Source organism: Numenius arquata, chromosome 11, assembly GCF_964106895.1.
Source record: "Numenius arquata chromosome 11, bNumArq3.hap1.1, whole genome shotgun sequence".
Lineage (NCBI taxonomy): Eukaryota > Metazoa > Chordata > Aves > Charadriiformes > Scolopacidae > Numenius > Numenius arquata.
In genome coordinates this window covers 23552124-23579989 of record NC_133586.1, presented here as the reverse complement: position 1 = coordinate 23579989, position 27866 = coordinate 23552124, and the positions used below count along the sequence as shown (strand labels likewise).

Below are 27866 nucleotides of genomic sequence, written 5' to 3'. Positions count from 1 at the left end.
CCGAAAGCACAGACCCCTTCAGCCACCCAAGGCTTTAACAGACACACACACAACAGGTAGGTACCATTTATTGAGGAAAGTTCAGTACCGGCCCAAGAAAGGGACTGATCTCTCAGTACGAAAATTAACATGACTGTAATCAAAGATTAGATTATCTGCAACCCACTACCTCGTTAGTACCTCATTCATGGCTCACAAACTCAGCAGGAAGGCCTGAGATCCTCAGAAAGTTACAATTCATTCGCAGTGGTAAAACCTTTGAGTGATGCTGTCCCCTTACTTCTCACCTGTGCTCCCCTCCATGCTACAAGCAAGCTGTGCCCCGCAACAGCAGCCCCTCCTTGGGGCCCTCTGGGGTCCCAGCCAGGGACAGGGCAGTTTCCCCACAAACACACCGCAGCCTGCTCTGCAGTGGTCCTTCTGCCCCACGGGGAACTGCTGGGGTGGGATGACACAGCAGACGTGGTCCCAGCTGGCCTCCAGACCAGCTTCTTCAAAAAAGCCCTGGGCTCTGTGCTTTGAGCCCACAGTTTGCAAAGAGCATGGAATGACGTGGATGTGCAGATGCTCCCCATAGAGGTGGGCTAGCCAAGCTTTGTTCCACCGGCTGTCACAGTCCCTGAGCATCCCCAGGAAGGTGCGACTGGAAGGCAGAGTATTCACGTGGGGCCATCACGCACCCGGGATCGCCAGGTGGGAAGAGCTGCGGCAAGGACAACCCCAGGGCAGTGCTGGGGGGGGCAGGTGGAACACCAGCATCTCCATCCTCACTTCACCCATGTGGCTGGTGATATCCTCACCCAGCATGTTCACGGGGACAAACCCTGTGGCCACACAGGTGGCTCTGCCCGATGCCTGCAGAGAGACCCAGGCTCTTCTGCACACAGGGTCTGGGGGAGAAGAGCCAACTGTGTGAACCATTGTCTCTAACCAAACAGCAGCTTAGACAGCGTCTAACCAAACAGTTTTGATTCAAGCTATTCCCTATTGCTCTCTGTTTGTAGTTACCTGTTAATACTCTAATGGTGTATCCCTCGGTACCATTCACCCTCATTAACATTTGATTTTCCAGCTCTATTACAAAGCAGCGCCCGCATAAGGTGCAACAGCCACACATCAGCCTTCTGCGGCCTCATGCTTCACATCTCAGGCAGGTGCTGTGATGGGGGAGAGGGCCAGGCACGGCGGCATCTCAGGGGCTGTGGTCAGTGGGGTCACACTTCAGCATCACTTTGACCCCCTCACCTCTCTTGCTGGTCTCAAATGCCTCCAGAGCCTTTTCCAGGGGGAAGCGGTGGGTAACCAAGGGCTTGACGTTGATCCGCTTGGCTGCGAGCAGAGCAATTGCCACAGGCCACCTGCAAGGCAACCAGAGAGCAGGAGATTAGAGCAGCCACCAGTTTAGAGCCCCAAGGAAGGAGCATGGAGGGAGGCACCTGGTTTCATTACAGTAACTTCCTTAGCCCAGAAAACCCAGGGGAGTTTTGCCCACAATCAGTCTTCCAGAGGGGGAAGCTCAGGCATCAGGCATGGGAGACGGGACAACCCAACTGCTTTAGGCTGTTGAGCACCAAGAAGTCTGCTGTACACAGACAGTCGGCTGTGTTTCACCCACAAGAGGCTGAGTAAGTGAAAATCACAGGGAACACCTGTACTTCTGAAGCACCGAAAGATAAACAAAAGCGCTGTGCACGGCTCTCCTCCCGCCTGGCCTCCTTGCCTCCAGACTGATCACTGTGGAGTTCAAACTCACCGACTCAGTGCAGGGAGAAGAAAGGAGAAGCCTCAGTCAGCTTCCAACCTCTGCTTTGGCAGAGACTCCTAAATCTGATTGCCTTGTCAATCCATTTGAATGGGCCAAATTAGAGGGATGGGGCCCCACCTCGAGTGCTGTGTCCAGTTTTGGGCCCCTTACCACAAAAAAGACATTGAGGGGCTGTAGCGGGTCCAGAGAACGGCAACGAAGCTGGTGAGGGGTCTGGAGCACAAGTCTTGTGAGGAGAGGCTGAGGGAGCTGGGGATGTTCAGCCTGGAGAAAAGGAGGCTGAGGGGAGACCTTCTCGCTCTCTACAACTCCCTGAAAGGACGGCGTAGGCGGGGGGGTTCGGTCTCTTCTCCCAAGTCACAGGCAATGGGACAAGAGGAAATGGCTTCAAGTTGCGCCAGGGGAGGTTCAGATTGGATATTAGGAAAAATTTTTATACTTTAAGGGTTATTAAGCCTTGGGATGGGCTGCCCAGGGAAGTGATTGAGGCACCATCCCTGGAGGTATTCAAAAGACAGGGTGACATAGTGCTTAGAGACACGGTTTAGTGATGTGGTTTTTTGTTTTTATCAGAGTTAGGTTGATGGTTGGACTAGATGATCTTAAAGGTCCCTTCCAACCTAGACAATTCTATGATTCTAGGATTCTACAAAGGGATGCAGCAGCTAATCTAACTCCCAAACTGCCTACTTAAAGACGTTTCTCCTTTTAAGAAGGAGCCTGACCACACTTCATAAATCCTTCCCGGAAACCACCCCTGCAGACTAAGCAAAGGTTCTTGCTCCACTAGCAAGAAACTACAGCTCTGAAGAGAGCAGAAACCAGCCCGCACACGTGCAATGCTGGGTCTCAAGCGCTACCCAAGGAATTCAAGATCGAAGAGAGGACAGCTGAGCTTCTTCTGCTTCCAGGGCAAGGCCAGCTTTCACTCAAAGACCTGCCTGTCCACGAGCCATGCAGTTCAGTTCTCTGTAAGCGCATATGCCTTCAGACTGGCTCCAGATGTATCTCCAGCTCCAGAAAAATGATGAAAATTAAACAAGGCTCTTGCTCACCCCAGCATTCGCTGATCTCCAACAAGATTGATGATGTTATTTCCTTCCATGAGGAGCAAGGAGAGCAGAGCTGGGCACCAGCAGCACAACTGGGTACGTCTGCAGCGCTTGGGATTTTGACTGTTTGCCCAGAACTAAGACTCCCCATATCCTTTCCTCAAAAATGGACAATAGAGCAGTTAGGAAGGTGGGGGCCAGCAGCCAGGCAGCTTCTCACAAAGCAGTGCATAGGGCCAGGGCCAGGGCCAGGGCCAGGCCAAACAGCTGCTCAGACATCTCCCAGCACAAAAGGCTGAAGCAGCTAAAAGCTGTGTGTTCTCCCTGCCATGCCATGAGCATTCTACCACATCATACCTCCTCCAAAACACCCCCAGCACCTGGCCTTCCCTTTCTATGGGGCATAAGAGTTGAAGGCACAAATATTATGATTTATTTTTAGTTTTATTTTAGCTTGCTTGCTTGCAGCAGAGTAAGGGTTTGTTGGGTCTCTTCCTTTCTTTGCACCAAATGCTGCATGAAATGGGAGAGTGGGACAACCCAGCTGGGCTGGGCTGCTTTGCTGTGGTCATGTTTGCAGTGCTGGGCTCATCCAGGAACCAAGGCATAAAATGCAGGACACATCAGTCAGACGGTCTGCACTGCAGCGCTGGCACATCAGTGTGACATGAGGTTTAACCAACTGTAAGGAAAACCAGCCTTTTCCATGTCCTCTCTCCTTGTGGAAAGCAAGAATTTCTTAAGGACAGACTTGGAGGAAGATCAGCCCACCCTGCAGAAGACTCACGTGTTGCAGTAGCGGAATATCCCCCGGATATCCACTTCCCGCACGGCAGCGTTCACAATGGGCACAGTCACCATCTCAGGCCCCAGCCCCACTAGCACCAAGGTCCCACCAGAACGAGTGGCCTGGAGAACAAACACACAAATACGTTATATTTGGCAAAATGCAGTCACCAGAGCCTGTGCAGCAGACTGTGAAAAATAAAGCCACACTTTGTGGCTGTAATGGACTGCCTGGGGCACAGCAGAGAAGCCAGGGGTGACACAGGATGCTGTGTGGAGCCCATAAGTGTGAAACACTCAATAAACAAGGCTTAAAAAGCAATCTCTCAAAAACCTCTGAAGGATTTTGGTATCTAAATCTAATTCTGAAAAATGACTGGCACTTCGGAGTATGGCACTTAGGAGTATTGGATTTCAATGGGAGAGATTTAAAACTAAGAGCCTGATGCTCCACTGGAATTTGCCTTTTTGCAGCTTGTCCCATTTGTCTCCTGTCCTTTCTTTGTGAAACTCAGCACTACCTTTTCTGCATCCTCCCATCAGGAAGTTCATGGCCACAAAACATCCCCTCCTTAACTGCTTTCTTCACCTGCTGGAATTAATTTTCTTAATTATTCTCGTTTGGACACCTTAATGGAAGATGCTGTTCTACTTGTACCAGCTCCCTGGCACTGCTGCATAGCCATGTTTGGGTTTTTGGTCTTACTGCAGTCTCTTTGGTAAGTGGTAAAACATCAAATCAGACAATTATTCCCATGCTGCCTGCAAAGATGTTAACTCTTTAATTATCTTAATTTGTTGTCTAACAAGCACCTTCTCTCCCCGATGCCAAGCCCACTGGAATAAAGCACTATGGGAGCGAAATAACTGTCATTCCCTGCGGGTCCCATGAAAAGAAAAGCCAGTTGCCACCCCTGCTTTACCCTGGGGACGAGTCGTACTCACATAGATGCCAGCCTGGATGCAGGCCTGCACTCCTGTACATTCCACCGTTATCTCAGGCATGCAGCCAAGCAGGCTTTCCACTTTGGAGGCCACCTCCTGCGGGGTCTCATTCTTCACCTGAATGGTGAAATCTGACCCCACCTCCTTGGCTTTTTGCAGGCGAGAGGCTGATAAATCTGGGGAAAGACAAAACAGGTCAAGAATTGCAGCGTTATGTGAAGCAGAAGGGGAGAGAGAACCTGAGCCTGCAATGTGCTTCCTACCCCTGTCTGATGTCTCAACAGAACCACAGTGCTTGGTCACCAGCTCTCCCAGGAGAGAAGACAGAATTTGTTATGTGGTAGGACAAGGTGGTAAACTGCAGTAGTTTCTCAAGAATTTATGTAGACCACCCAGACCAAAGGGCTTCCCACCCTTGATGCAAGCAGGCCACCATCAAGGAGCGCTGATGGAAGCAGACACGTCTGGGGTCTGAACATGTGTTCCCTTCCTCAAATCCAGGGAGCCTTCAGTGAGGAGGAAAGGTGGAGGCCTGCTCCCTTTCCTGGGCAGGCAGAGAAAGATGAGCGATGAGGACAACTTACAGACACAGGAGATACCAAAGGCTTTCCAGCCACAGAAGAGGGTGTGTTTTAAAGAGGCTGAAGCATGAACTCACAGCTGAAACCCACACCATGCAAAGCGATGTCTGAGTGAAGGAAGAGCTGCCACCTCTAGTCTCGAGGGGTATTTTTTAAGACTATCAGTTCGTAGATCTCCCAATTTCTCTTTGGTACTGCAGGAACACCAAAAGTGTGCCAAGACAAACTAGAAGGCCAAGCTTAACTTCAAAGGCCATATGCACCCGTGCCACAAGCAGAAACCACAGCAGGAACAGCCATGGCCAAGCACTGGTGGAACCTCAGTGCAGGGAAAGGCAAAAGGCAGGAGGAGGGCAGAACAGACAGGGCAGCGCTGAGCTACGCTCAACCTGTTTGAACAGCGTGGTTGTGTCTTACCAAAGCTGCCACTGTCTACGACTGCCCTGCCCAGTTAGCTTCACTAACTCATCCACTAGTGCAAACGGACTGTAAAAAAACATGTTATACACACACTCAGCAAGTTAACCTCAGGAGGAGCCTACAAGGCAAAAAAACACCCATTGCTTTTGCATCTTCCTTCTCTGGCTCTCAAGAATATTTGCTGTTGCTCACACCCTCAAGGATACCTTGCAAAGGGCACTAATCAGAGACAAGGTTGCTCTGACCTTACTCCCTGATGACCCAGAAATGACCTGGCTATGGACAGCAGAGCACCGAGAAGCCTTTCTGACAGGAGACATCAGGCTCAGAGGATCGTTAACATGGCCATTTCACTTCTTGGGGTACCAGATGAGAGCAGGTTGTGAGCTCTCTGAGGGCTTCCTCAGTGAACCACCAGCAGATGCTTCAGCTGAGTGAACTGCAGGATGCATTAGTTGTCAACACTAAGTGCGTCCCTGCTGTTACAGACCTCTGCCATCCTTTTACCCTCCTTGTAAGAGCACTGGAGGCTGCTGAGATCTCTCAAGCAGTTTCTGTCACAGACAAATGAGCAGGCAAGGCCATTAAAAAAAAAGGGAGTGCATATGGTAATACGGTGGAGACCTCAGATACCCCATTACCACAGAGCACCAAAGCTGGTGATGATAAATGTCTGCAAGGGCATGGCTGTACTCTGGTACTCTGTCAAGAAGGATGTTGACAGCAACGTCAATATCTTTTCATAGAACCATACAAGGGTTAGAGTTGGAAAGGACCTTAAAGATCATTGAGTTCCAACCCCCTGCCCTGGGCAGGGACACCTCCCACTAGACCAGGTTGCTCAAAGCCCCGTCCAACCTGGCCTTTTGAAGATCCACAAAATGGTCTGTACCACGGAGCAAGCTGCCCTGGCAGGTAGCCACACTGTTTGTCTCTTCTCTTCCATGTCCCATGGAAGGAAGCCACACATCCCTCTCCCGGTACCACTGGTGACCAGGACATCTCTGGCGATAAGGAGGTGGACAGCAGACAAGAAGAGTGGCATTTCCCAGGCAGAAACAACCTCTTTGCCTTGCACTGAAGCAGTGGTCTACAGGGGCTTGTGTGTTGGCACTGGAAAAGATGTCCGGATCAAAGGTGGAAACTGAGCTGTAACAGCCAGAGACTTGCTAGACCCAAAATTGATGTGTAAGCAATGTCCTAGGCTTGAAGACTCGGAAAATGATGCCTTTGCCAGGGGCACACTGCTCTCCAGGACACACAGCGCACCCACCCACCACAAAGAGGAAAATACCCTTCTCACCAGGGCGCAGTCTTCAGAGAAGTCAGAGATGGGGATGAGGGGAAAATATCAAGGGAAAAGAGAAGGAGGACGAGGCCGCTGCTCCGACATGAGCCACTCTGACTCAGCCCCAGGGCTGGGAGGAAGCCAGGCCAGAGGACCCACCCTGCCCATCACAGTGAGTGTGAGGTTACTGACAGCCAGGGCAGGTGATGGCCATGCCCACACTGGCCGCTGAAGCACTCGGGGTGCCAGGGGCGGGCACACCCACCAAGATAAGCACCCAGGAGACCCGTGGAGGGAGTCTCAAGAAAGGGTAACAAAAGGTAATAAAATGCAAAGGAGGAAAAGCCAAGGCTGAAAACTCAGGGCAGCATCACCCCGGAAGCCTCAACGCGAGCTCTCACTCCTGGGACTGCAGGAGGCATTAGTCACTTCTGTCTCTCCCAGGCTGTGAGTACTGGGCCTCAGGACGCGTGGTACAGTCATGACGCTCTGCCAGCCAAGCTGCACTCACAGACCTCTCATGCAATTTTGAGGCTCTCGAAGTGCTAAGAAACACTTCTGCCTGGCATGGCTGGTGTCCCCCAAATCTCAGCATACAGCAAGGAGACCACAGGGGCTCAACAGCGCTCCCAGCAATGGGCCAAACTCCCCAGGAAGTTTGGTCTCAAAACACCAGCTTGCAGCAGACACAGCTGGATTCAGCCATTTAGAGAATCTGCCCAGTCACTAATTCATTTTATACTGTCTCTTTGCCAGAAATACATCCAGAGGCAGAGTCCTGGAGCAACAGGCCCGGCCAGCCAGTGCCTTTCAAAGCAGCCACAAAAGTCATTCTCTGGCAGTAAAAAAAAAAAAACCCACGCTTTTCCTGTAGTTGGTCTCTGTTTTGCTGACCTGCTCAGGAAGGAAGTCCTCGTGTCAGAGAGGAATACAGGACCCAGCAACGATACTGTCAGACCTGGTCAGGGCTGTGGTAACATCTCGGTACACCTGGCCTAAGCAAATCACCACTAAGCACATACTGAAGCTGACAGATCTACAGGTTATCAAACGAGAAGGTTACCACATTGTTTAGAGCTCCTGACACTTGTGAGTCTTGAGAAGAACCAAGTAATTCAGATTTTAAACCTTACTGTGGCTGAACCCCACGCAACTCTTATCAATTATCCAATTAATTGATATTGGTCCAATTGGACCAATTGATTGGTCAATTATCCAATTAAAGGGTTGCATCTTGCCTCTAGTTTGTTTTCACTTCCTGGCAGCTGGAGCTAATTAAAGTTTTGGCTGCAGGACTACAAGTAGCCTGTTCTTGTATCTCTGCTCCCACGGAAGTTATCAAATTACACTTAAGCTGCTTGTGATGGTTTATGAGCCAACTTAACATGCAAATATTCTTGAAGCTCTCACGCTTTCTATGTTGATCTTCTTTCACAAAGGAGTTGAACTCTGTCCAATTATTCATCTTCTCTGACCTTGACTTCCAGGGTTTCTGGAGGCACTAGCACCCAGGACTTCAGATTTAGATAGCACGAGGGGAACGGTTTCCTTTAAGTAGGGATTACTAAGTGTACCTTTAGTGACAGATAGAATAAGGCAAGACAGCCTAACACTGCCATATGAACATCCAAAATGTTGTTTCACTTGCTGGGGAACAAGGCTAATCTTTTATGTTACTCTAAGGAGAAACGCAACTTTCCAGAGCAACAGTAACGTCCACAGCAAGGCAGAAGGCCAGGAGAAGGTTGCCCATAAATATCGATCACACCCACTCAGCAGCAGAACAGAGAAAGCCATAGACCTTAGGGAAGAGAAGATGAGGACCCATGAGGCAAACTGATCTCCTGCACCCAACTGCAGTCCATTAAACACATCAAACCCTGTCTCTGAAAAGGGAGAACACCAGTTTGCCAGGAATAAAGCACTTCAAGGAGAGGAGCAAAGGTTATCAGAAATGCTAATACCTTTTGTCAGGCAAGCTGCCTTAGCTGGAGGGAAAGAAGGCAAGCTTTGGTGCACGCAGGCCTTTGGGAGGGTAGGGCTGAGTGTTAGTCTCTAGCTACAGTGCCAGCTACTCTCTGGGAGTCCCAAAGAAGGGACCCCACCCCTCAGCAGAGATGTAACTTTCCAAAATTCATGGACTCCAGGTGTGCCAAAGACACTCATCGCAGAAGCTGTAAGAGATGAGTTTTCCCCAAGTCAGGAAAAAGCTCTTCTAGCTATTTCTGTATTTGTGTGCAGCTTGTCAAAACAAACATTTAAAGCCTTAAATGCTGTTGCAGACAAAGCTCTTCACAGACAAACACATCATAAAAACTCCGGGCAATGAATTCAAAGAATCTGGTAGCAAAGTACAAGAGGGCCTTTGTGGGCAGACAGTCACCTCACAGGTGTTGGCTCCTAAAGCCAACACAAAAAGCAGTTCCTTGAGAAGGGCAGCAAAATCCCCAGCGGTAACAAGCCAAACTAAACCCATTCCTCAGCTCATGTCACGTACAAATATTTGACTGGGGACAGCACCTCCATGGGTGTCTGAGCATCTCAGTCAAACACCGCTCAGGTAGGAGATGTCGACAAGTCAGGATTGTTACCTAGGCCAAGATGCAAAGACAGGAAGGGGTTAATTCCATGTAGCCAAGCTTGCTGACCCTATAAACCAGGTTCCGAGATCTTCCTATGGCCACCTGGAGCCTGGGGCACATGCTATACAGACCTGCTTGCCAAAGGTCCCCAGGAGGCAACACTCGGGCAGGACCAGCTGCCTCAGCCCCACCAACCCCTGACAGCTCACCAAGCCCTTCCCCACCCAAGGACTGGGTCACCCTCCACCAGCTCAGCTTGGAAGCAAGGTTCCTCATATGTAATTCAAGAAGCAGGGTTGCTTTTCCTGCTATAGCAACCAACATCCTCAAATGACAACACTTCGCAAAATCTGAGGCCTGGACTGATCACGTCCACCAAGGACACGCCTGCAGGGTGGGGCCAGCAGAGCAAAAAAGGCCCCAGACTTGGCAGCAAAAGGATTTAGGAATGAGAAAGCAATAATCTGCCTTAGGTTTTGTCATGAGCTACCACGGAAAGATGCTTGCGTGAAGGCAAGAGGGTGGGACCTGAGTTTTGTCTCTCAACCCAAAGACAGAAACACAGTAATCGAGAGGTCAAAAATACACCCAGCCCAAAGTGTGGGAGGTGGAGTAACAGCCTTCTGAGAGGTCCATGTTGGGGCTTTGGCCCAAAAACATTGCAGCAACCTGTGCTCATTGTCTAGTCTTACCTGTAACCGCTCCTCCCAGCCACCACTGCTCAGAAGGATCAAAGAGTAGTGGAAACACCACTCCTGGGCCCTGTCCAAACCCCAGGTGGAAATTTCAACCAGGGAACCTCCTGAGGCTACTCCAGCTCTCAATTCTCCTGGGCAAGCTACAGAGAAGTACCTGAACTTTGAGGCGAGGTGAAGGGAGCTGGGCTGGGGTAGCAGGGCAAAGAGAAGGGGGGATCAAACATCTCTCTGCAACAACCAGAAGGGCAGCTGCAAAGACAATAGTGACTCATTTCAGTTGTTGCAGACAATACAAGGGGAAATACCTACAAATGACAGTTTGTGAGTTGACCCCAGAAAAAGCCTCTTCATTAGGAGGTGGTGCAATCCTGGAGTAGGTACCCAGAAAGGCGGGATGTCCATCCTCAGCTGTTTCCCAGGCCCAGCTAGTCAAAAACGTGACTGCAAGCAGCAGTGGACTAGAAACCTCCAGGACACAGTTATGCAAGGAAGGCCCATTTCTGAAAAGCAGGGACCCTGAAAAGGCCATTTCAGTCATCGCAGATAGTGAGTGGAAAATAAACCCCCCAGCAGGACAGCAGAAAGAAGGGCAGCAAAAGAGAACTAGAGAGTACCTTCTGCACACAGAAAGGACTGTGAAAACACACGTCCAAGCCATCACCTAGAGCTACAAGAGGAAGGAAAAACCTGCTCAGAGCAAACCTCCAAACACGGTGTAAAATACGCTGTGTGCCTAGGTGAAGACTAGAAGCAGATATAATCAAGGTCTATCTGCCCTACAGGGAAGACGAAACCAGATCTTCTTGATCTATGAGCCAAAGGCAAAGCACAAAGTTGAGGTCAGAAAAGCTCAAAATGGGAAAAAAAAAAAAGGGTCTGTCAGTGATCAGAGGCACCAGGAGCAAGCAGCTTTTGTAACTTGGGGCTTTGTCATACAGACACGTTCCCTCTTCCCAAAAGACCTGCTCAAAGTCTGAAAAAGGTCTCTAGGCTTGACCCAAGGACCACTCATTAGCCTCTGCTTTTTTCTCCTTGAAGCACTGTAGCGACGCCACCTGCACAACACGTCTGTGCCAGGAAGCAGAAGTTGCTACCCTGCTCCACCAACCCAGCAGAGAAGCACCAGTTGCAACCTGCACCTTCTTACAGATCCCAATTAGTGCAAAGATCAAAGTCTTGTCCTGGGGAATGAGGCGTTTGTTAGGATTCCCTCCAGACAGGGCACACTACTACTCCATTCATGAACAGACCTTCCATTGTGCTTCGGCTGCTTTCCCCAGCAGTAACCTTGAAGGAATAACGTGCAACTAGTCAAAGTGACGTGTTGTAGGAAACAGGCACACTCTTAAGGGTTAAAAGGACCTACCTGTAATTACCACCGCTGCTGCACCCATCATCTTAGCAACAAGCACATTCACAAGGCCAATCGGTCCTGGGTACAAAGGGAAGAGAGACTGTCAAAGACACCAGTCGTGGGCTCTGAACGTGCCCAGGCCTCAGCACATTCCCAGGCTAAAGGAGGCTCTGACTGCATTTCCAGGTGGGCAGCTGTGGGATCTCAGCATCACTGTGATCCCACGGCAGTGAGACCAGCTGCTGAGAGAGCAGCTACTGCTGCATGAGGGATTCCGCAAGGAAAACGCCACCCACTCCTCCCTCCCTGGAGCTATAGGCTCAGCACGCCCAGGCACTGCACTTTGCATTTGGGCAGCAGAAAATGCAGCACCGTAGTGCAGCACGGGCAAGGGCAGCCTCAAGGTCCCCCTCGGCATCCCCATAACTCTGCCGTGACCCACGGCTTACAGCAGAGCCTAGAAGCACAGCTTGCACCCCATCCATCCCCCTCCATGCCCCAGCAGACAGAGAACCCAAGGACTGAACAAGTTCACTGTACCAGCGCCAGACACGAAGACTTTGCTTCCCAGAGTGACTCCCGCCCTTTTGCAGGCATGGATTCCCACCGAAAGGGGCTCAATAAGGGCTCCTTCTTCAAAGGTGACATTATCTGGAAGCCTGCAAGAACCAGACACAAGCAACAGTCACCAAAGAGGTTTATGACAGTGATGAGGAAAGCCATGACACTCAAGGACCAAACGTGGGTCTAAATCCCAGTGGCAAAATACACTCTCGCCCTTGGTCTGAGAAACCCAGGGCTGGAAGCCGTTTCAAGAGGTTATATTGCCTCCTTCCCTCCTCTGAAGCAGCATCAAGTACATCTTGTACATCAAGTACATCATGTACAGCATCAAGTACATTTAGTAGTAAGGTTTGCCTAAGCACCAAACACAGGGATCCACAAGCTTCCCTAAACCATCTCCCCACTACTTGGTGAGTCAACTCTTTAGCCGCTCATTCCCTTTGGGATAAACCCCACAGTTGCGTGTGCACCTCCTCAAAGGCTGCCCTATGGCTGGGACACATCAGTGGGCTCCCACACCCTTCATATGGATGGAAAAAAGCAGAGGGGGTGAAACCCTTCCGAACTGCTGACAGAAATAAATCCCAGCCTCACAATGCAGCCTTCCAGAAAGCCACCAGCATGGGCTCTCACACAGCGGGTGCCGCATCCGCAAGGAGTCTTTCTGACAGCCCTGGGAAGCCTGAGGGCAGATCCCATCTGTCCTGGGTCTGGCGGGGATAGGGTTAATTCTCCCCAGGACCTAGCAGGGACACAGGTATTCCATCCCATGTGAGCCATGCTCAGGGGGTAACAGGAGCTAGCCGGGGAAGGGGAGGGGCAGGAAGTCATCCCCCAGGGGAGCGGAGCGGTCGGGGGCGTCCCGGGTGCGATCGGCAATCGGTGGTATCGTACTCGTGGTTGTGTATTCCTCTGTCGGTGTTATTATTGTTGTTGTTTCTTGCTCTCCTTGCTGTTCTGTTAAATTGCCTTTGTCTCAACCCACGAGTTTTTGCCTTTTTCTTCCGATTCTCCCCTCCCGGCCGCGCTGGGGGGGAGGGCCCCATCTGAGCGAGCGGCTGCCACGTGGTCCTTTGTTGCCGTCTGAGGCTAAACCACGACAGTCCTTTTTGGCGCCCAACGTGGGGCAACTCGGAGGGTTGAGATAAAAACAGATCTGACCAGAGTGTGCTAAAAGGAATTTGTTATCGGTATTTATTGTATTATTTACTGGGGACAATGTTGCTTCGTTTGTTTTCATGGCTGTGTTATGTAAACTCTTACATGCTCTATGTACTCCCCGTGATGATGTTTATCACTTCTGGGAGAGGGATCAGGATTATAATTTTGCTGTCCTGTGCGATATCAACTTATGATATGATAGCATCACTGTTCAGATGGTTATGTTGGGTTGTTTATTTGGCACTGCTTTCCTGCCCATATCTCGGGGAATTTATTAATAAACACACTGAGTCTATAGGGGAAGCAGGGGGGGATGCTTTTCCCAGCTCTTTCACCTCCCTTTTCTCTTTCGTGCTGGATATGCCAGTTTTTGAGAATTTTGAATACTCTTGGGACATGCAAACCAGCTTGGTCCTATTGCTCGGTCTCCTGAATGTTTTTCAGTTTTTGTTTAGGGTTAAGCAACTATTTAAGACTACCACCCCGAGATCTGCCCCAAGGCTGGAGAGTCATGGATGGCATGGCATGTGGGAGAACATGGGCAGGTATCTAGAGAGTTTTTCACCTCCAATGGTCTGGGATTTCACCACCGAACAATTACAGAACCCCGATAAAGTGATAGAATATTTGAAAGGAAAATGCTGTGGCTATTCCAGAGAGGCACAACTCACTGCATTGTGCTGGGCCCTGGCCAGTATCTACCAAGCATTGCTCAATGGTGCGCAGCATCCTCAGGAGGAAGAGATGGAAACCAGGCTGACAGGCAGTGTGGCTGCTCCGGCCCCTGCGGCAGGCGCGGTGGCTGCCCCAGCCCCTGTGGCAGGCACGGTGGCTGCTCCGGCCCCTGTGGCAGGCACGGTGGCTGCTCCGGCCCCTGTGGCAGGCACGGTGGCTGCTCCGGCCCCTGCAGCAGGCACGGTGGTTGCTCTGGCCCCTGCGGCAGGCACGGTGTCTGCTCCAGCCCCTGCGGCAGGCGCGGTGGTTGCTCCGGCCCCTGTGGCAGGCACGGTTGTTGCTCCGGCCCCTGCGGCAGGCACGGTGTCTGCTCCGGCCCCTGCAGCAGGCGCGGTGGCTGCTCCGGCCCCAGTGGCAGGCACTGCAACTGAACCAGAAAACCAACCTGTGCCCATATCAGTTGCCCCTATCCAGAAGAAGAAATACACCAAGAAATCAGTTCGCTCAGCGAAGGATGACGATGATCCAGGGTTGTCACGAGAACAAGAGGAAGAGGCAGAACCAGAGATAATCACTCGATCCCTGTCCCTGAGTGAGCTGCGGGACATGCGAAAAGATTTCAGCCGACTTCCAGGTGAGCACATTGTCACCTGGCTGCTCCGGTGCTGGGACAACGGAGCTGGTAGCTTGGAATTGGAGAGTAGGGAAGCCAGGCAGCTGGGATCTCTGTCTAGAGAGGGGGGCATTGACAAGGCAATTGGGAAAAGGACACAAGCTCTCAGCCTCTGGAGGCGACTCCTGTCAGGCGTGAGGGAAAGGTATCCCTTCAGTGAAGATGTTGTATGTCATCCGAGCAAGTGGACCACCATGGAAAGAGGTATTCAGTACCTGAGAGAATTAGCCGTGCGGGAGATGATTTATTATGACCTGGACAATGCCCAGTTTCCCACAGATCCTGATGAGATCCAATGCACAAGGTCCAGTGGCGGAAGTTTGTACGGAGCGCACCATCATCATATGCCAACTCATTAGCAGTGATGGAATGGAAAGGCGAAGAGGGACCAACAGTGGATGAGGTGGCTGCCCGACTTCGGCAATATGAAGAAAATCTGTCTTCTCCCCTCGTCTCAGCTGTGGAGAAACTGTCCCGGAAGGTCCAGCAACTTGAAGAGAATATGTCCTCCCCGCCTGTACGAGCCAGTATCTCAGCTGTTAGGAACAGACGTTTTTCCACTCAAGATAGAGAATACAGGGAGTACACCCCACGAAGCACCCTGTGGTTCTGCTTGCGTGACCACGGAGAGGACATGAGGAAGTGGGATGGACAACCTACTTCAATCCTACGGGCACGGGTACAGGAATTGCAAGGAAGAACAACCACAAAAGCAGATCTCCCCAGGAAAAGTGCTGCCCCGGTTTCCAATGTGCAGTTCCCCAAACAGAATAGAAGGCCTGAGCCTACTTCTGATCCCCTTGAAGGAACCTCCAGAGCATTTCTGCACGAGGTGAGTGACGGATACTATGACCAGTATTAGGGGGGCCCTGCCTCCAGCCAGGTGGGGGAAAGGGACAACCGAGTTTATTGGACAGTGTGGATTCGATGGCCTGGCACATCAGAGCCACAGGAGTATAGAGCTTTAGTAGACACAGGTGCACAGTGTACCCTAATACCATCAAGCTATAGAGGGACAGAACCCATTTGTATTTCTGGAGTGACAGGGGGATCCCAAGAATTGACTGTACTGGAGGCTGAAGTGAGCCTAACAGGGAATGAGTGGCAAAAGCATCCCATTGTGACTGGTCCAGATGCTCCATGCATCCTTGGTATAGATTATCTCAGGAGAGGGTATTTTAAGGACCCAAAAGGGTACCGGTGGGCTTTTGGCATAGCTGCCTTGGAGGCGGAAGAAGTTAAACAGTTGTCTACCTTGCCTGGTCTCTCAGAGGACCCTTCTGTTGTGGGGTTGTTGAGGGTCGAAGAACAACAGGTGCCAATTGCTACCACAACAGTTCATCGGCGGCAGTATCGAACTAACCGAGATTCTCTGATCCCCATCCACAAGCTGATTCGTCAACTAGAGATTCAAGGAGTGATCAGCAAGACTCGCTCGCCCTTTAACAGTCCCATATGGCCAGTGCAGAAATCTAATGGAGAGTGGAGGCTAACTGTGGACTATCGTGGCCTTAATGAAGTTACTCCACCGCTGAGTGCTGCCGTGCCGGACATGTTAGAACTCCAATACGAACTGGAGTCCAAGGCGGCCAAATGGTATGCTACAATTGATATCGCTAATGCATTTTTCTCAATCCCTCTGGCAGCAGAGTGCAGATCACAGTTCGCTTTCACTTGGAGAGGTGTCCAGTACACCTGGAACCGACTGCCCCAGGGGTGGAAACATAGCCCCACCATTTGCCATGGACTGATCCAGACTGCACTGGAACAGGGTGAAGCTCCGGAACATCTGCAGTACATTGACGACATCATTGTATGGGGCAACACAGCAGAAGAAGTTTTTGAGAAGGGGAATAAAATAATTCAAATCCTTCTGAAAGCCGGTTTTGCCATAAGACGAAGTAAGGTCAAGGGACCTGCACAGGAGATCCAGTTTTTAGGAGTAAAATGGCAAGATGGACGCCGTCAGATCCCAATGGATGTGATCAATAAAATCGCAGCTATGTCTCCACCAACTAGTAAAAAGGAAGCACAAGCTTTCCTGGGCATTGTGGGTTTTTGGAGGATGCATATCCCAGATTACAGTCTGATTGTGAGCCCTCTGTATCAAGTAACCCGGAAGAAGAACGATTTTAAATGGGGTCCTGAGCAGCGACAAGCTTTCGAACAAATTAAACAGGAAATAGTCCACGCAGTAGCTCTGGGGCCAGTCCGGGCAGGACAAGATGTTAAAAACGTGCTCTACACCGCAGCTGGGGAGAACGGCCCTACCTGGAGCCTCTGGCAGAAAGCACCAGGGGAGACACGCGGTCGACCCCTAGGGTTTTGGAGTCGGGCATACAGAGGATCTGAAGCCCGCTATACTCCAACAGAAAAGGAGATACTGGCAGCATACGAAGGGGTTCGAGCTGCTTCAGAAGTGGTTGGTACGGAAGCACAGCTCCTCTTGGCACCTCGGCTGCTGGTGCTGGGTTGGATGTTCAAAGAAAGGGTCCCTGCTACACATCATGCAACGGATGCTACATGGAGTAAGTGGATTGCATTGATCACGCAGCGAACTCGAATGGGAAACCCCAGTCGCCCAGGAATTCTAGAGGTGATTATGGACTGGCCAGAAGGCAAGGATTTTGGAATGTCACCGGAGGAGGAGGTGATGCGTGCAGAAGAGGCTCCACCGTATAATGAACTACCAGAAAATGAGAAGAGATATGCCCTGTTCACTGATGGGTCCTGCCGGATTGTGGGAAAGCATAGAAAGTGGAAGGCTGCCGTGTGGAGTCCTACAAGACGAGTTGCAGAAGCCACTGAAGGACAAGGTGAATCAAGCCAGTTTGCAGAGGTGAAAGCAATTCAGCTGGCTCTGGACATTGCTGAGCGGGAAAAATGGCCAGTACTTTATCTCTACACCGATTCATGGATGGTGGCAAATGCCTTGTGGGGGTGGTTACGGCAGTGGAAGCAGAGCAATTGGCAGCGCAGAGGCAAACCCATCTGGGCTGCTGAATTGTGGCAGGATATTGCTGCTCGGGTAGAGAATCTGGTTGTGAAAGTACGTCATGTAGATGCCCATGTACCCAAGAGCCGGGCCACTGAGGAACATCAGAACAACCAGCAAGTGGATCAGGCTGCTAAGATTGAAGTGGCCGAGGTGGATCTGGACTGGCAACATAAGGGTGAATTATTCATAGCTCGATGGGCCCATGACTCCTCAGGCCATCAAGGAAGAGACGCTACATATAGATGGGCTCGTGACCGAGGGGTGGATTTGACCATGGACACTATTGCACAGGTCATCCACGAATGTGAGACATGTGCTGCAATCAAGCAAGCCAAGCGATTAAAGCCTCTTTGGTATGGAGGACGATGGCTGAAATACAAATATGGGGAGGCCTGGCAGATCGATTATATTACACTCCCACAAACCCGTCAAGGCAAGCGCTATGTGCTCACAATGGTGGAAGCAACCACTGGATGGTTGGAAACATATCCTGTGCCCCATGCCACCGCCCGGAACACCATCCTGGGCCTTGAAAAACAAATCCTGTGGCGACATGGCACCCCAGAGAGAATTGAGTCGGACAACGGGACTCATTTCCGAAACAGCCTCATTGACACCTGGGCCAAAGAGCATGGTATTGAATGGGTCTATCACATCCCTTATCATGCACCAGCCTCTGGGAAGATAGAACGGTACAATGGACTGTTAAAAACTGCACTGAGAGCAATGGGTGGTGGAACTTTAAAAAATTGGGATACACACTTAGCAAAGGCTACCTGGCTAGTTAACACCAGGGGGTCTACCAACCGAGCTGGCCCTGCCCAATCAAAACCTCCACGTACTGTGGAGGGAGATAAAGTCCCCGTAGTGCACATGAAGAATATGTTAGGGAAGACAGTCTGGGTTAGTCCTGCCTCAGGCAAAGGCAAACCTGTCCGTGGGATTGCCTTTGCTCAAGGACCCGGGTGCACTTGGTGGGTGATGCGGAAGGATGGGGAAGTTCGATGTGTACCACACGGGGACCTGATTTTGGGCGAGAATAGCCAGTGAATGAAACTGTATGATGTTAATTGCTAAATAACCCTGCCACTGTACATCTCATTTCTGTAACTGCTATTGGTTGTACTATAATAAGAATCACCCAAACTAATGACAAATGGACTCTGATGAAAAACCAAGTAAAGTGCAGCAGCGAAGGGACCAGAACTGACCTCAGCAGCTGGCGTCCAGCAACTTCACTGAGATCGACATCTTCAACCCATGGACCATGGACATGAGCCGCACCGGATACATCAGCCACAAGCCCCAAGAATACAGCATGCGACAGTCCAGCTCCACACACGCTATCTTGCATGCCCTGAGGGACTGTTCCAACAGATGGAGCTCGAAGTCATGGACTATATGAACTCAACGGACATTTTAGAGTGATGGCGCACAGACTAAGGACATTACGCCTGTATGGAGATATACATATGTGTATATATATATATGTATGTCAGGGGAAACTGATAGTATTTAATTGGAAACTGTAAGATCTGGGCATGGCATGAAATGGTATGGAATAAGGGGTGGATGATGTCCTGGGTCTGGCGGGGATAGGGTTAATTCTCCCCAGGACCTAGCAGGGACACAGGTATTCCATCCCATGTGAGCCATGCTCAGGGGGTAACAGGAGCTAGCCGGGGAAGGGGAGGGGCAGGAAGTCATCCCCCAGGGGAGCGGAGCGGTCGGGGGCGTCCCGGGTGCGATCGGCAATCGGTGGTATCGTACTCGTGGTTGTGTATTCCTCTGTCGGTGTTATTATTGTTGTTGTTTCTTGCTCTCCTTGCTGTTCTGTTAAATTGCCTTTGTCTCAACCCACGAGTTTTTGCCTTTTTCTTCCGATTCTCCCCTCCCGGCCGCGCTGGGGGGGAGGGCCCCATCTGAGCGAGCGGCTGCCACGTGGTCCTTTGTTGCCGTCTGAGGCTAAACCACGACACCATCCAAGCCAACACAAAGTCAGAGTGATGGAAATGACAGTTGTGGGAAGGCGGCTCTAAGATACCTGTATGTCCCTTGTCTCCAGGAGGGACTGAAGGGCTGACTCCAAGAGTTCCGTTGCGTGAGAGTTTGGCATCGCATCTGCTCTCCTGGGTCTGGGTACTGCCCTGACAACAGGGAGGGCAGCTTTGTGGCACCATCCACCTCCATCAAATTACTCAGAGCACCCAACACAGAGTCTCTCTGCCTCCAAAAGGACAGACAACAGCTGCCCAAATATGTAAGAGCCCACTGAGCTCAGCCATCACCTTTTCTTAGCAAATATGTGCTGGCAGAGCGACTTCATGTCACAGAATCTGCTCTGCATCAGACAGCCACAGCATTGCTGATCTGAAATGGGAAGTACTAGGTCCAGGCTTTGCAATACACAGCTTAAAAAAAAACAACAAAAAATAGCCAAAGTAATATTTACTCAAATCGGAGAAAAAAGCAAAACCCTGGAAGAAGACAGCTACGAACCAGCTGCTTCCTCCCAAGCAAAAACCTGTGATGTTGTCAGAAAACGTTATTTTAACACACAGGAAATCAGTGACAGAGGATCCGGACAGTAAGAAGTTAGACCCATCCAGAACAGCATTTCATCCTGACAGCAGCTGCTTGGGATCCACTTTGAAAGGAGCTTCCTGCCTGAGGACTCTCATGACAAGAGCAATCAAGTGCCTCCTTCCAACTGATTTGATCCTGAATGCATCCTCTGCAGGCATCAAAGATCAATCCCAAGGACGTTCCTGCTCATCGAAGTACCAGCTCCACACAGACTGAGAAAGAACAAGCTGCACAGGGAGACCAGTCTCAGGGGACCACAACCTTAGACTATTTTTAACTCCCTGTGTAAATGCACTTAAGTGGGTATAACGTTGCAGAGGTTTATTTGGATTTCTAGCATATTTGCCAGCGTACTTAAGCACAGAGTTGCTTTTAAGCAAATGTGTCAGTCCTGCCACATACTCAAGTTTGCTGAACTGGATATGAAAACAGATGTGTAATCCTGGCAGCTTAGTGGGGCCACTCAGCGCCACACAAAAAAGCACCTTAGCAGGGACTCTGCTTTCTGTTCGTACTCTGCTCTAAGTAGGATGACTTTGTTTCAAATGGCAGAGCGAGGTGTCAGCAGTCAATGCAGTGCTTCCTGAAAAGCAGCAGTAAAGCTAGCTCAGCTCAAAGAGTAAGACAAAGACCTTCAGGCACCATCCTAAGGAGGCAACGATATAAAAAGATGGCAGAAAAGAAGCTGGGAGCAAACGGGAAAAGGAAAATAATGAAAGGGTAAAACAGTGGTGACATCCCAGGAAACATGCAAGAAATGTTTGTTTATGTCTGGCACCAAAGAGGATAAACTACACCTGCCTGACAAACCCTTTGCAAAGTGGCTGTTATCCAAGCCTTATACGTTATTTATGGATCAGAAAGCAATAAAACCTGTTGTGTTCATGTAAAGAGTGCTCACTGCAATACTCAAAAGGGCCAAGAGGCAATTTCTTCAGCTACCCCCTCTCCCCCCCTGGCCTCGAGAGTATGTATTTCTCTGCAGAGGGAGCACCAACTCACTTGTAGCAGTAGCTGGCACTGTGCTTGTAGTAGCGGCACAAGTTCCCGTCATCGGGAGGAGTGGCGCAGAAGAAGATGGTTGGAGACAGGTTATAGCGGCCAGTTTTGCAGAACTCATCTATTTCCCTTGGGACACCAGGCTCGATGGCCACTCGATCACCTGCCAGGGTGAAAGCAGACTGTTACTCGGGAAGAAGGTGGGCACATAGGTACGAGTAGTACTGAACAACCACAGAAGACAGCATGAAACCCTGTCACGAGGGGCATCTGCTCACTGATCACGCTGCATGCGCCAGGCAAGTTCCTAACACTTCCTTCATAGTGGCCTCATCACCAAAAGAAAGAGCTGGTGTTTCGAAGGCACAGACACAGAGCAGATGGAAGCTCATCCACATAGAAACCTCTCTCCAGCTGCCTTGAACTCAGCCTTAGCAGATGAAAAGGCAGCCCTCACCCCAGGCAATCACAGAGTGATCAGATTTTTTTTCAGAATCTGTAGAAACTGTAAGAGGAAATAATTAGGAGAGAGCAGGTGAGCTCTGCTGGCCACCAGCTGGAAAGGACTGTCCCTTGGGAAGGGAGGTGACGGTGCAGAAGCACACCCAGGAGTGAGGCAGGACCTATCAGGGAACAGAGACATCTTGATGCTGCAATGGAGTAGCCCAGACTGCTTGAAGGACACATGCTGCAGGACAAAGAGTAATTATTTAACTGCAATCACAAGGCAGGATGGGCAAAGAAAACAGCCGTGTGACCACAGTACAACTTGCCATACACAGGGACACAAGACAGCCCTTTTTCTTTGGCAGAGGAAGCCAACTAAAGCCAAATGTCTCCATGAAGGTCTCCACCAACAGGGTTTCAGCCAGACACAGTGACAAGCAGGCAAATGGATCGAAGTAAAGAGCTGTCTACACCCCTGTGATATGGCCAACAGGGGATGTCTGGGGGTGAGAGGACAAGCACGAACTGAATGTCCTCCCAGCCTCCCCTTACATTCAGCTGTGGGGTCTCCCAGGCTGCATGTGGTTTCTTTGTATTTCATAACCCTCAACAATTTCTCCCCCACCTTCCACCATGTAAACTTTTAGCATCCACGTCATCCGTTGCCAAGGAGGCCTGCAGGTCTGCTACACCTTAGGTGAATGCTGTACCTGGCTTCCACTATCCCTTGCTCCTGTATTGGAGGAACCAGAGAACCAGACAACCTTTATGTGCCCTCTCCTTGCCCTCCATGAGTCCTCAGACCTGTGTCACACATCAGTGAGGTGTCTCTCCAGCGCCTAGCTCACGTTCCTAGCTTAGTTATTCGTTACAGAGATGCTGCTCCACATCTCATCATCTCCTTCTCCTCCTCTGAAAATTTTTCACTTATTTTATATCCCTTTGGAAAGGAGGAGACCAGAACTGTATGCAGAGCTCCAGGACTGCAATGATGTCCTCTGATTGAGTCCCTGTCCCTTTCCTAACACTGATTTGCATTCTTCACCACTGCTGAGCCAACTTTCCCACGCACTGTGTCTGAGCCAAAGATCTCACTCTTGAGCAGTGATCGTCAGCCCACCATTTTAGATATGAAGCTGGCTTTGTTTCTTCTGCTGTGGAAACCACTGTGTTTATGTGCATTGAATTTCATCGGCATCTCATTGCCCAGCCACCCTTAAGGTCTCTATGTAACTCTCACTAGGTCTCCACCCTGCCTAAGTTGCTATCACCAGCAAACTTTGCAAAATTCACTGCTCAGCCCATTTTCTAGGACATTCATGAGCACAGTGAACTGTAGAGGTCACACCATGGGGCCTGGTAGAGTTGCTCCAGTGACCTCTCTCCACTGCAGGAGGCCATTTGCTTCACACACAGTGAAGAAACATTAACAGCAGGTTGTTTGCAAGAGCAACATACATGGTTTCTGAAGCTTTATCTAGCTTCTTCAAAAGGCACCTTGTACCAGCGTAGACTCTGCTCTGCATTAAAATAAAGTCAGACCAGCTCAAGATATCCCAGGATAAAGCATACCTAAGAAATACCATAAATTACAGCGTCCAAGCTGGGTGATAAATAGCAGCACAGCGACACTCTGAAGGAGAAGGTCACACTGTGCAATTCACAGGTCAGAGCACCAGATAAATTTACCTAACAAAAAAGTACAGCCTGTTACCAACATGTTCTCAGGAACTGATTAGCAGGAAAACAAATAAAAAGACAGTTTTGATTCCAGTTACCTGGTTTCAGATGAGTGACTCCTGATCCCACTTTCACAACAGTCCCAGAAGCTTCATGCCCCAACACCATGGGGTCCTTCACGACAAAATCTCCGATTCGACCATGCTGCCAGTAGTGGACATCAGACCCGCAGATCCCAACAGAATGCATCCGCAGAAGGACCTCTGCCAGAAACGCAAGAAATGTTCCTTGTAGGAAAGCTTACCTTCTCGGGCACTGGGGAGCGACATGTGTGCTGTCCCTGTGCCCCACAACAAAGGCCAGGCCAGCATCGAAACAGCTGAATTTACTAGCATTAAATAAATATACCAGAACCACACATGCATGCATTAGGATGGATGGCATATTCATGAGACACCTGCTGAAATACAAAACTACACAAGGATTTACAAATCAGAAAAGCTTAACATATGGTAAGACCCCTGTCAACAAAAGCTAATACAATCTAAGAGGGACGTGACTGTCACTGGAGCAAGAATAAAAGAGCAAGTCCATTTAATTTTTCCTTCTCCCTAAGCTACGATTTCAGCCCCAGAGAGTTAGTGAATCAAATTCCTATCAGCACATATGCCCAGCCTATTAATATTAAGTCCTGCAAGAAGATCATCTGACATGTCCCAAGAGCTGTTTAATGTGAAATACATGAACTGATGAAACAGGAAGCAGAAAAAGCCAGACAAAGGGCTGTATTTGTCACTGCTCCAGCTCTTCTTTTCAAGTGAAAACGCAGCATTATCTTTCAGCCACACATTCTTTTTTGAATTATTTTATACTTTCTCAGAAATATTTTATCTCTTTATAATATTAAGGAGTGACAAAAGAGAATGAGAAAAGAAAGAGATTAGTAAAGAAAGCAGACAGAAGCAGTCATCTCTAGACCTACCATTGGGACCTGGTTCTGGGATCGGACGGTTTTCCTGTGGACAAAAAGAAAAAAAAAACAACAAACATTCAGTTGCTTGTGCATAGGCATGGGAATAGCTCCTAGAGAGGTGGAGAGTCAGTCCAGGGTAGCTCAGGTAAATCCATAAGCTGATCACATTTTTGGTTCTGTGTGCTCAATCAGACATTGCTGTGCAATGAGGGGGGATATAAATGTGCTGTCCATGCTCCCTAAGCTCACCTACTTTTGCTTGCACAGTGGAGTAATGTAGGCATCCGTTACGAGTGAGCACACAGCCAGCTTGTAAATCCACTCTCCAAACTATTTTGCAGTAAACTCCCCTTTCCTGCCCAGAAAAGAGCCACATACTAAACTTTCCTGCCCTGGAACAGCCTCAAGTTTCACCTGAATCCTTCATCCCACTGGCTGACCAAAAAATTCACCTTCTGTAACCAGGAAGATTCTGAACCACCTATTTCTAGAAAATGTTGATATTGCAGTGTTTATGTTATTCTTACAAATAATAGGAAATTTTTTTACTACATAATAACGCAATGCATAAATCAATTGTAGACATTATGTAAGTTACATTTAAAGTCACATCCTCTTGTAATTGGCATGACAACTCTTCATGAATTATATTCATGAATTGAATGGTAAAACCAGAACTATAAAAGTAGTCACATGGCCCCAAGTCACCCTTCCACTCAAAAAGTCTGCAGGCCTTTGCCTTCACTGAACTCCCTCAGGTGCCTCAAAGGATAAAGGAGCAATTTTGTTGGGGTTTACAACAACAAGACAATACAATACCCACCGAGCACCCACCTCTAGGATCATGTCTCTAAGAAAAACCCCACCAAAGTAGTTAGTGCTAACAAGGAACTCTTCATAATCCATCTGCTGCTCAAATTTTCATGCATCTTAGACCTCTTTACCCACAGCCCAAAACTGGGCACAAGACCTTCAAGCAGACCTCCTATTCACACATTTCCTCTTCAAATTTTTGGTGTATACACATTAGTGAGTCCACGATCAGTTATTTCTCCTTGCAAGAGCATCTTCTGTTAGCAAGAAACGTGATCTCCGGATTTCAGAGATGCGCAATCACTTTACAGCGGTCCTCCATGTATCAGTTTCACCAGTTAGAAGCTGCTACATAACAACGAACACGAGATTTTCTGTTGCCCTACTGCAGAGAAATCAGGGCATCCCTTCCTCCTTTTGGGGAGCACTGCTTCGCATTTTAGCTAATTAAATACATTCTCAATTCCAGCATATTCCCCAACTCATACTTTCTACTTCACCAATCTAAACATCACGAAAAGAGAAATTCTGGAAACGCATCGTGAGAGTGCTGCTCTGTTAAAATACCTGCTGAATAATCCCTGCAGGGATGTGGGCAAGATGGCCCAAATTGTGTCAACTGGAGTGCAAGTCAAAGCACAACCCAATCTGCTGAGGTTTTCAATGTTCAGAACTCTACCTGCATTTTTTTCTACGTGGGGTGTTTGTTTTGTCTCACTAAGGACACAGTCCACAGCATTACTTTTAAAAGAAGTTGATCTAGATGTAGCTTCTTATAACTCAGCCCAGAAAAAAAACTACTTTTTTTTTCTTCAATAACAGCTGTGTGGAAAAACACACATCCTGGTAGGAAGTGAATTCTCCAGCTTGATTTGCATAAAACAGGGAGTGACCAAATTGGAAGACCCCAAAGTGTTTCAGGACACATGTTCTACTTGCTGCCCAATGTTCACTGAGAAGTTCAGAGAGAACAACTGGTGTAACTGAGGACATGAAGGAAATGCAGCAAATTTTTTCTGTAAAAGGAGACATACAAAGAGAGGATATGGGTACGTGCATAAAAAACAATAAATCCTCAAGTGACAGCAAATGTGAGTCTGTGGCAACTGCCTAAGATCAAGAGCAGAGTCAACAAAAATGAAGCCAACACATTTTTGCATAACACTGGTCAGCTATTGAAGTCACGGTGACTCTCCCCATGGCCAACACATCCACACAAATCAAGAATGGTGTGGGAATTATGGAAAAAATGATTTCACCTAACTTTAGGTATCAACAACACAGATAACAAATTCACAGTTCACTGCCTTACGTGACCTTTGCATGATCAGTGGGGCAATGCAATGAGTGCCATTCATATTGTGGCAAAGAAACTTCAGAGAAGCCTGGGAGGATCACACCTTGAGGGGCTGCCAGTAAGACCAGGAGAGCACTGACGACCACCTCCAATGTCTCCAGCAGTATGAATATCCCAAGGAAAACTCACGCATCTGGGCGTAAGCCAGTTTAGAGACCAGCAACACAGACAGGATGGAGCCAGCATCCACCCTCACAAGTCTCATACATCTTTCTAAATCACAGGGTTTTGGAAACGTGTTCTTGAACTAGAGGGACCATCTCAATTCTCACTATGGCGATGCCTTTTATTGCTAGTAGAAGCCAGGTTGCACACGCTTCTAGTGAAATTGCAGGTATATCAAAGGCGGCTGGGAGCCACACAGGCATTAGTCACACGAATATCACTTAGCCTTTGGCACGCGTCGCTTGAGCTGTGCAGGAATGGTAAAAAATCAACTGCTTCCCTGATAATCATCCCCAAAATGAGCTGCTGCAGGTATCCAAAGTCTGCGTGTTCCTAAAAGCCCTCCTGCCAGAACTGTTTGTACAGAAAACCGCCTGTCAATGTTTGCCCATGTAAATTTTCCCTCCCTGACTTGGCACTTGCCAAACTGGCAAACACAAATCTGCAGCAGCGCCACAATGATCCAACACCAGGGACATCCAAGCGTTCACAGTCACAGAATCGGTTTGAAGCACTGATGGAAACACAAGGCCTCCCCTCCCCGTCAGGAACAAGCGCGGGCGTCAGGGCGTGGCTGCTCCCTTCGAACCCTCCTTCTCACCTGGGTTCTCACACCCAACGAAGCCACGGGCCACCCCCCATTTCCGCTTCCTGGAAACGCCACTTTCACAGGACTGTATAACGAACAGCACCCGCTCCCCGTCCCCTCCTTCAGCTGCACAACACAAAGAGAGGGGCTCGGCAGCCCCTAGCCACCGGGCGGCCCCTACCCATGGGGCAGCCCCACGCTTTGGGCTCCCCGCGCCCCATTTTCCCCCCTAGCACGGGGGCAGCCGCTGCCCCTCCCCGCTCCCATCCCGGGGCCAGTTCAGCTCACTGGCCCGGCACCAGTCAGGGACACCGAGGGTAACGGACGCTCCCACACGCACGGTGGGGGCCTCGGCCCCGGCGGGCTCCCGGTCCCGCGGGGAGCTGCTCGCCCGCCGGCGCTGTGGGGCGGCCCGGCCCGGCTCCCCCCGCCCCGCCCGGGCCGCGCTGCGAGGCCGCCCCCGCCGCCACCCAGCCCGGCCGCCGAGCGCGGCCCCGCTCCCGGCCTGTTCCGCACGGCCCCACCGAGCCGAGCCGAGTCGCGGCGGCCCCGGGGCAGCCCGCTCCCTCCGGCCCGTACCAGGCGCAGGTCCCCGGCTCGGTGCACCACCACGGCCAAGTTCTGCCCAGGCGCCGCCATGGCTCGGCTCGGCTGTGCGCGGCGCGGCGCCCGGGTTCAAGGGCCGGCAGCGGGGCCTCCCGTGGTGGGGCCGCCC

The 27866-nt window shown here is 50.1% G+C and overlaps 1 protein-coding gene across 1 annotated transcript; it reads right to left on the bottom strand.

Annotated features, from left to right (window-relative positions):
• Window positions 1–50: 50 nt before the first annotated feature.
• On the bottom strand, window positions 51–27866 carry SORD (sorbitol dehydrogenase). The gene is made up of 9 exons (XM_074156674.1): window positions 27731–27866; window positions 24237–24270; window positions 23353–23517; window positions 21131–21290; window positions 12012–12130; window positions 11484–11549; window positions 4549–4724; window positions 3605–3726; window positions 51–1358 (listed from the first exon to the last, which is right to left on the bottom strand). Exons 1-9 carry the CDS (start codon window positions 27788–27790, stop codon window positions 1193–1195), a joined length of 1068 nt encoding a protein of 355 aa, XP_074012775.1. The 5' UTR covers window positions 27791–27866; the 3' UTR covers window positions 51–1192.

What these genes read in the sequence shown, in the direction of transcription:
- SORD (XM_074156674.1), bottom strand. Translation starts at nt 27,790, where the DNA reads ATGGCGGCGCCTGGGCAGAACTTGGCCGTGGTGGTGCACCGAGCCGGG. An exon ending in AGTCACTCATCTGAAACCAG is followed by an intron (nt 21,291 to 23,352) that starts GTAACTGGAATC and finishes TCACCCTGGCAG; the next exon opens with GTGATCGAGTGGCCATCGAG. An exon ending in AGCAGCGGTGGTAATTACAG is followed by an intron (nt 4,725 to 11,483) that starts GTAGGTCCTTTT and finishes GTCTTTCCCCAG; the next exon opens with ATTTATCAGCCTCTCGCCTG.